This window comes from Brienomyrus brachyistius, chromosome 2 (genome assembly GCF_023856365.1).
Source record: "Brienomyrus brachyistius isolate T26 chromosome 2, BBRACH_0.4, whole genome shotgun sequence".
Classification (NCBI taxonomy): Eukaryota; Metazoa; Chordata; class Actinopteri; order Osteoglossiformes; family Mormyridae; genus Brienomyrus; species Brienomyrus brachyistius.
Window position 1 is genome coordinate 13,716,373 of NC_064534.1, and position 9,204 is coordinate 13,725,576.

General features: G+C 44.3%; 2 protein-coding genes across 4 annotated transcripts in view; one reads left to right on the plus strand and one right to left on the minus strand.

The window, feature by feature from the left end:
* Window positions 1-9,204, plus strand: part of tcf7l1b (transcription factor 7 like 1b) — a 611,697-nt gene that overhangs the window by 286,480 nt on the left and 316,013 nt on the right. The window lies entirely within an intron of this gene.
* Window positions 884-7,485, minus strand: chmp7 (charged multivesicular body protein 7). 3 transcript variants are annotated; one of them, XM_048980069.1, is made up of 11 exons: window positions 7,083-7,484; window positions 6,547-6,736; window positions 5,874-6,045; window positions 5,562-5,747; window positions 4,560-4,693; window positions 3,761-3,809; window positions 3,534-3,653; window positions 2,655-2,753; window positions 2,446-2,506; window positions 2,036-2,269; window positions 884-1,106 (listed from the first exon to the last, which is right to left on the minus strand). In XM_048980069.1, exons 2-11 carry the CDS (start codon window positions 6,687-6,689, stop codon window positions 1,054-1,056), a joined length of 1,251 nt encoding a protein of 416 aa, XP_048836026.1. In that variant the 5' UTR covers window positions 6,690-6,736; window positions 7,083-7,484; the 3' UTR covers window positions 884-1,053. The 3 variants fall into 3 exon arrangements, with proteins under 3 accessions (XP_048836026.1, XP_048836027.1, XP_048836024.1); XM_048980070.1 differs by having other exon boundaries at window positions 2,162-2,269; window positions 6,547-7,485; XM_048980067.1 differs by having other exon boundaries at window positions 6,547-7,485.

The window sequence follows — 9,204 nt, forward strand, 5'->3', positions numbered from 1 at the left end:
TCTTTAAAGTAGCTAAAACCAAATCAATACCGACTTTTACAGAGAACTGAAGCAGTCTTTGGAAATAACCCGAAATGAATTGCCAATATTTTGCTGAATATTGCTGCTTTTGCTGTTGGCAATTAATGACTAAGTTACATTTCCAGTACAAATAAACCAGAACATACATCCATCCATTTGACTTTCAACCACGTTGCTGGGATGGTCAGGATACCAGCCCATCACAGATCACACACACACAATAGGTAATTTTGAGATGCCAGTCTCCAGATGCCAGGAAAGGGGTATCACAGGGATAAACAGCATAATCCACACACCAAGAATCGGGGCAAAATTCCAACCTCCAAGTGTGAAGTGTGAGGCAGCCATGCTCCACACTCAGCCATTTTTGCTACCCTTAACTTAAAACAGCATAAGTCAAATAATAATAATGGTGAAATGCTTGCAAAAGGGAAAAATATATATACTCAGAGCATTATATCTGGAGTTTATAATTTGACATCCTCACTATTGCAGTGTTGAACTAACCACATTGTTAGATTGTGTGTTTTAGCCATTCGAAGGCTTAGCCAGACACTGAACAGCCTGACCTTGTCAGCATGTTGTATAAACTAGTTATAGCCACATGACTGTCTGGAGGAGCTGGCTGTTTGTGTTAACGAGCAGGTTTACCTAGTGAAGTGGCCAGCATACGTGTCATAAAATGTGCACGACAGCAATTTACTCTTGTCAGCACTACAAGGCTAACCTTAACAAAAATGATGATTTGAAAAAGCTGATTACCTGTATTAGTCTATTCCAACAGCTGTAATTAGACATTATCATGATTTTTTTAAACAAAAATTACTCATGCAGAATTATTCACTGCTCAGGACTGTAGTCATATAGTTTAATCAATTTATTAAAGCAATACAGATTACAATTTTCAGGGAAAAAAAAATTACCCTTACAAACAGCAATATACTTCAGTTACAAACAGCACTTCCCACCAACTTTAGGAGTGGTAGCTTATATTGGCAGCTGCTTCCCAAAAATAAAGGGTGTGCCAGTCTTTTACTGTGCTGACTCGGGTCTTTTCTTAGCGGGGACTGAGGCCGGTGCTGAACCTAAAACAGAAAATGGGAAAAGAGGGATAGACAGCAGCTGAAAAGATGAGCGTGCCAGATAGCAGATTCACATGCAGCAAAGGACTGTATGAGAGAGAGGAGTTAAACCTAATCCACTTAACCAAAACGGCATTCAATCCCCAAAATATATGATTTTACTCAAGAATAGATTTCTTGGAAAAAGAAATTCATTATTTTTATTCTCTCTTTTTATGGGTTACACAAGACTTCTATGGTAGACAGGAGAGGAAGAGCAAAATTGGAAATTCATACTAAAAGACATAAAAGGTAATTCATTACAGACACTTCTCACTTAACGATCTACCTGTTTAACGAACGCCTTAGAACCAGCCCTCTGACCAGTTAGTGCTGTACGCTGTACGAGAACTTTGGTAGTAGAAACGGCAGCATGGCATCTCAGTGTCAAACATCTCATCTCACATCACTCTCTCAGTCATTCTCGTTCCTGCAGTCAGTCAGTATTCACAATACTAGTGTTCGCAATCTCTGATTACCTGTATTTACAGCATGCAAACCTAAGTAATGTATATTAGAGCTAATTTCCTTTATTCTATTACAATATACAGTACACTATTGTATAAAAATGTAAAAATATACAAAATTATATAAATGGTGTAAAGGTGATATTAAAACAATGTGTAAAGATGGTTGACACAAACCCACTATCAGTACAGTATGCTTGAAATATCGGTAAGGGGCGGCTCCTTGCTTATTGACCAATTCGCTTGACGACCTGGTCGTAGGAATGGAACTCGGTTGTTAAGTGAGGAGTGTCTGTATTTAGATCAAGCCAATGCTGCAACTGTTGGAGACCTTGTCACGATAACACTGGCCACAGTCAAACACCCTTACAGCCGATAAACCAACATAACAGTGGCACGCAGGCCGAGTCACAGTGAAAGACAGACCTGTGTCAGCAATGGAGAGGCGTTTCAATTCCCTGTCCAGCTCCTCATCTGTGATTCCAAAAGTAGAGCCGGGCACAGGCGGCAGGGCATCCAGGAAACTGTCTCCACGGAGATCAGGAGCCCTACCTGATGGGAGGGGCTGGGTAGGAACTTTCGGGAGTGTCAGTGGTCCGTCTGGGGCAGAATCCTTCAACAATGACTTCAGCTCCTCCTCCAGCTCGTCTGTGTCACCGCCTGCATCAAAAATCACGCTGGTTTTAAAACATCGCTTGAGTTTTTCTTGATCACACACTCACACACTCGCAAAAACATCAGGGAACAAAGCAAATGAAAACAAAATCAATAAGTTTTTGAACATGTTCAAAATCAAGAAGCCCAGTAGAAATATAAGAGAGGAAGTGGGAGCATACCGGAGGAGTCGAGTGCGGATCCAGCCAGGGTCTGGTTCACCTCATCCTGAGTGTCACACAACTGAAACACACACAAGCGGCAAACTGAGCAACAATGGTGACAACCTGCAATACATCTAGAGACCCCTAGGGGGAGACATCACAAAAGCGCCACGTCAGTGAAGATCAGGCAGCATGGCATGTGAGAACCAGGATGAGTGAACGCTGACCTCCTGGATCTGATCTACAAGGCTCTCAGCCCTTTCCACCGTCACATCCTTTAGGGAAATCCTGAGGGCCGCCACGCCTGCTTGGTAGGCCTGCATCACCTGGGTAGAGGAAGAGCGGGCCAGACACACATATATCCACAGCTGGAACCAATGATTTACACAAGACAATCGGCTTCGCTTCTAATGTTCACGATAACGTTGTTTCTTCTGAAAGTAGGTCAAGCTGTTTTTTGCTTATCTGTTTTACGAAATCATTTCAATATGTCAATCCGGTCTTGGATAATAATAAAAATAACAATAATCCATCCATCCATTTTCCAAACCGCTTATCCTACTGGGTCGTGGGGGGGAAAATAACAATAATAATAATCATAATTATTATTATTATTATTATTATAAGCCACTGATAGGTGACCATTTATGTCATGTCAATGGCAGCCTTGGCCAGCCGCCAGGGGCACTAGGCATCTGCCTGCTCTGCCTATAGGTCAAAGAACTGAAATCTGTGAAATAGCTGTTGACTGCATCTAAATGCTAGGTTCTGATCTCTTGTCTGTCACTGTTACCCATGGCATCAATGGGACAAATTTTTGCAATTACTGCAAAATGGAACTATTCTTTGTATATGTGTATCCCTGCAGAGGTACATAATGTTTTATTGGTTAGTGTTAATGCTTGTTTTTTACTTTGTTATGTGTGTGTAGCTCAATATGCAGAGCACTAATATGTGTTGAATCAGTTTGAAGATTCTGTTTTTATTATACTTGTATGTGCTTTTCAGGGGACATGCTGAATTCCATCTATATCTGTCCAATGACAATAACAGGCATTCTATTCTATAGCTAAACCTGGCCCTGATGACAACACTACAGGCCATACCAGGCGGTCGGTCTGCGAGTTTGCGATCCTGTCCAGGATTCCCTTGACGGTCTCCAGCTGGGCGTACAGCCTCTCCGCTCGCTTCTCCGTGTGCTTCTGTCCCCTCAAGCACCGGAGGGCCTTACGAAGGAGAGAAGCGCTTTTACACAGGATGCTTTGCCTCTGAGGCATTAGCAAGCCTTTGTTATTATATGTACTTCAGGGCTATATGAGGATCAGGCGCGTACCTGGGACTTCTTCCCCTCCCGCAACAATGTCCTTGCCTCTTCTCTGCATCTGTGCCCCATAAACACCACATTGTTGATATACAAACAATATAATATTCCCTGAAGGTCTGTCCTGGTTTTCACTGAGCTACATCACAATCATGGGACAGAGACAGACAGACAAACACACACACACACACACACACAAAACACAGGGAAAAAAAGAAACACCCACACAGCACATAGCTATTCCTAATATATAGTTTGCTAATCACTGAGATGTGACATTCTGAAGACCCCTAACGCACTAGCTAGTGGCCATGGGTTTCCGAAGACCCCACAAGCTCACTTTCAACACATAATTGCTGTTGTTTATACCCAGTACCTTAGCTATCAATCATATGGTAGCTTAAGTCAGGTGTGACGGTATAACCACCATTCAGATGCATTCAGGCCTCAGTGACGCTGTACATCAGTTTATGTGTTATCTGGCCTCTTTCTCAAGACAAGCTGTATATTCATGCACTGGTATATTTAGAAATACCTCTACTTTGGTTTTCAAAAGGGTTAAATCTGAGCTTTTTGTACTCAGTTTAGGAATCTTTATTGTTAATTATTGCCCATTTACAGATGAAAATTTAATAAATGAATCTGGCTTTATTAATTTCCAGGCAAAATGGATTCACACGTTAATGATTCAGACTGTGATTTGGACTCGAGCTCTGGTGACCCAAATCTGGCTTTTTAAGTGACCCCGGGCAGCCGGACATGGGCCAGGGGGAGGCGGTCGGCGGTCGCAGAAGCTCACACAACTGCTCACCTGTGTGCCTCCTGGCCCAGTGCCTCCACTCGGTCCCCCAGCAGCCTCTCGCTGCGCTGAAGCTGGTAGATGCCAACATCCATGTCGCTGACGGGAGATACGCGGCCCTGGCCAGCTTGCGAGAACTTCACAATCTGCATGGTGCACACGGCCCGGGAGGTTAGGGAAGGGACCCGAGGCAGAGCTGTATCCCAAAGGGCCGGGCTGCCACACCCCAAAGGAGAGGCGCTCACAGGGGGCCGGAGCATCGCTAGCAAACGTCCCACCTCATATATCTCCTAATGCTTACAGTTCTGTATTACTGCCAATTTGTGGCAATGTATTAGTGCCAATATGTATTTTATTTTTATTTTATTTGTGATACTTGACTTTAATTTTTATATTAATGAAAAATTAAGGACTACTATTTAAGTATTGCACACTTTTACAAATAAACATATCTACATTTTGCTATAGTCCAGGTAGTTCTTGATTACAGCAAATCTGACTTGTACACTACAGTCTGTGATACAGTTAATGTCATTTAGCCAAGTACTTAGATTACATTACAACCAGTTATCTTACATTTGGTCATTTGTCGGATACTTCTACCCAAAGCAACTTACATCACACTGAAGGGTTATAATTTGCATTTGCTTGGATTTGAACCCATGACCATTGAATCATCAGCACAATGATCTGCCTGTTGAGCTACCGGAGGTAGTTCAAGCAGGAATGCACAAATAACACTGTGTGAGTCAAGAAAATAAGCCCATACATCCAAAAGAAAAGCAATAAAATATCTAGTGCAAAAGTGTAAAATCAAGATTTTGTAAATAATTAGAAGTGTAAATTTCAGAGGGAAGTAGAACAATCCTGGCTGGGCATTCTGGTGGAGGATCCCACAACCCCACAAGGAGAGGTTCAGAAGAACACCACTGTACGCTGCTCCTCCACCTCTGCTGAGGTCTCCCACAAGTTCTTTTGTTTGGTAGGTAAGCAGACTGACTCAGGAAGACTTACCTTCTCTCCTTCGTGAAGTGAAACAGTCACCTGCTTCTCCCTCTGTAGTTGAATCAGAGCCAGGCAGAGCGTGGTCTCATCAGGACACACGTGGTTGGTGAGAGCCCGGAGCTCCTGAAAGGAGAGGAGGGAGCGTCCCGCCAGCGAGGAGCTTCTGTACACACGCATGAGCTCCACCGCCTTCTCCTGTGGGGGGACAGAGACCGAGGCCAGGCTCAAACCCAACGTCCACACTGAGAAGCTCCATCGAGACCAGCCATCACCAAACTACCGAAGGTTTCTCAGTCACACTGGGTCCTCCTTCACACACACCTTGACCAGCTCGATGATCACGAAGGACTCCTCCAAGGGGACGCGGCTGTTTCCCAGCAGGGTGGAGAGTGTCCACTTGAGGGGACGCACCAGCAGGAGCCCCACACCCCACGACAGCCAGCCAGAGTCCACGTTCGCTGCAAATTCTGACTCCTTCTGCACCTTGCCACACCTGTAAGTCACGCAGGGTGTGATGTGACACTCTTGACGGCCTCACACAAAGATTCTGTGTTCAGTAATAATTAAAACCGTTTTCTTGTCATAATGCTATACTTTTGGTAGATCAGCTTATATTGCAGAAAAGCTTTTAACGTCAACTGTGTCGAATGAGAATCAATGAAAATTATATTTCAATGACAATCAATGAAAATTATATTTCAATGACTTAAAGTAGCGTCTTCCAAACCAGTTCTCAGGGCACACTGGACGGATCCACACTTTTGTTTTATGCCAGTTCCCAGCACACCTGTAAGGGTTAGCTGTTCTGGGAACTGGGTGGGGGGGGAATCTGGATCTGTCCAGTGTGTCGGTTTGGGAAACCCTGACTTGGAGACAACTATATGATCAGCAGTATAAAATCAGTGACATGCAGTTTCACCATTTCGAATAAACTGTTTCCTACTTAAGTAACAGTTAGAGTGGCACTTGCCACAAGACTGAGACATGCCGGTACCTGGCCATGCCCTGGATGACAGTGCCCAGACCCATGGGCACATTTCCTTTTCTCTGGAACATGTCATTGAGGTCCTGCAGGCTCACGCAAACGGCCCCTCGCCTCCTGCAAGCACTGACGATCAGCGGCATCCAGAAAAGCATCTTACTGTCCCATTCGCTGCTGTTCACCTCCCGGCTCTCTTTGAAAGCTGAGAAGAGGAAGGCCATGCGCTCGTCATCTTCCCAGTCTGGAGGCAATTCGGCAGACATATTTGCCTGCTGACTCGGGGAGGGGGACCCACGGATTGATTTAGAATTAAAAATTAATGTGCATGAAAGTCACCAGAGCGTGGGCAGGACTGGAAGAGAAAGCATGGAAGACCCGGTGACCCGACATCCATGCCCTCGACTCCCAAAGTCCAAAGGGTCACCGACTCGCTGCTGGGCTAAACCGGACGGAGCCTGGTTTCACTTTTCAGAGCGACACCCAGCCGGCCCTTTAGCACAGACTGTCGGAGCTGTGTACCGTCCAGTATAACGATAAAGGCAGCTCACCGTACGGCGGCGGGCCGGCCGGCGGTCGACAAGCCTGCGGGGATAGCTCGGGAAAATAAAAGGTTAAGCGCCTAAAAAGAGCCGCCCACAGATCTATTTTGTTCCTAACTGCCGTGATTAGTTTATCACAAACTGTACGATACTATAGCTACCGACCAGGTACCGTAAAACTCAGATCTGAGTAGACAGTTAGCTAGACGGCTAGCTGCGTTAGCAGCTCATGCTTTTCATTATCTCGAAAATAACTAACGCGCCTTATTATTCGCATTGACTATGCGTGTTACATAGTGACCTCTGACAGGATTAGTCATCCCGTATTAGCTGTCAATCGCCACCCGAAGATCCACAAAATATAGATCCGGAACAAGATTCGCTATGGCAGCCCTCGGATAGACAGACAGGCCGAGCAGCCAATCGCTGCGTCTGGAGCAGCCTCGACGGAGAAAGACGAAGCCAATAACCGGGGACGGGAGGGACAAGGCAGCGCTGCGGATGCGTCACCTCCGCCAAATCCAGATGTGCGCCTTAACTGGAATTACTAAATCTTATCCGTTAAGTACCCGATTTTCCTTTCTTTTGTAATTTGAAAATTTCTAGTGGGTATGCTGCTGGATGGGGTAGGGACTTTTGATCAGTGGTTTGCTTTATCCAAAAAAAGTGTGTAATATCATCAACAGATTTTCAGTTGCTGGTTTAAGTCCCACATCCATCTCTTAACCACATATTCTGGTCACAGGTACAGGACAGCCAGGATGTGTCCGACACAATACAGGGGTCCACCCTGAATGGGATACTAGATGATTGTACACATGTAATTATACCCAATGGGCAATTCAGAAACACTATTTAGCATGAACATTTTGACTGTGGGGGGAAACCAAAATGACAAAGGATAGACATACCAATTTCACAGAGTAGAGGCAGGATTCAAGCACAAGAGTGCAAGAATGCTAGAATGCTATCCCTCAGGCTGTCGTGCCACCCTCTACTAATCTGTATGCACTTGGAAAACCTGGGCTAAAATGTGAAGGCTAAGTGAAACATTAATTACAATGGCACAACAAAATTCACAAAGCTATCTGCTTCTTAAATTATGCTTCTAAACTCGCCTAGAAAATCCACCATTTCAAACAAAAAATGACATCACTGCTGTTTATCTACATTAAAGCCTGCCAAATGAAGCAATACAACACGCAAAAGTCTGAAAGAAATTGAAAAAGCCCCAACAGAGTGAAAAGGAAGAAAATATATGCTAAACCTAGAACCCCAACTCCCCCCACCCCCCGCCCCCCTCTGGCACCCTCTGGCACTGCAGGTGTAACTCCCTCAGGTTCTGACATTCGGTTGTCTGCAGGACTCTGTATCCTCTCAGTCACTACATGACAAAACAAACACCATCAACCGGCTTCTCTGGGTCCTGCGTGGCAGATTTGAGGATCTGTCAAGTAACTGATACTGTTTTTAAAAACCAACAGCTTGGAGCTTATGGCTACGCTTTGAAGAATGCTACATGTGGCATTTACACACACAACAGCCACTGATGTCTGACAGCTTGTCCTGCTCCTAGATTTTAAAATGTGCTGGTTTTTCAAATATGCCAGTTTAATTAAGTATTTCTGTTCTCAAGGAGTCTTCAGAGAAGTATGATGTAAAGTCTCTTAAAAATTTCTTTATATGATTTCTTGCTTTGAATAGCTCCTTAAGGCCTCAGTTTTCATAATGCAATATTACCCTGTCAGTACTGAATTTTGACGTTCTTATCTGATTGATGAAAATTATATGGCAATATCCTTATAAAGATGTTCTAGCATTACAGGGTCCAATGTCAAAGAAGACAGGATCAGTCAGATATCATGTTGGCTCAGGAACCTGGCATAGGACCCAATGGGACTAAATGGCAGAACTCTCATAACATTGATTGTCTAACCTGAGTTTCTTCAAGATTTTATCATGTTGTGCAATTGTTTTATCATGGTCCAGAATGGAAGCTGTGCTAGATAACACCACTATTTTCAAAGCAACCCAGTTATTTGACAGTAAGAATATTTGCTGTGCCACTAAACAGGTCAGTATATGTCAGTACTGAGGAAGAGCTGGGAAGTCTGGGGCCCCTGATGAAGTG

Excerpts from the sequence above, each read along its gene's own strand:
- chmp7 (XM_048980067.1), bottom strand. The coding sequence starts at position 6,797 with ATGTCTGCCGAATTGCCTCCAGACTGGGAAGATGACGAGCGCATGGCC. Across the intron at positions 5,748-5,873 it reads TGATCATCGAGCTGGTCAAG|GAGAAGGCGGTGGAGCTCAT; the intron begins GTGTGTGTGAAG and ends GTCCCCCCACAG. Across the intron at positions 4,694-5,561 it reads CACTTCACGAAGGAGAGAAG|ATTGTGAAGTTCTCGCAAGC; the intron begins GTAAGTCTTCCT and ends TGCACCATGCAG.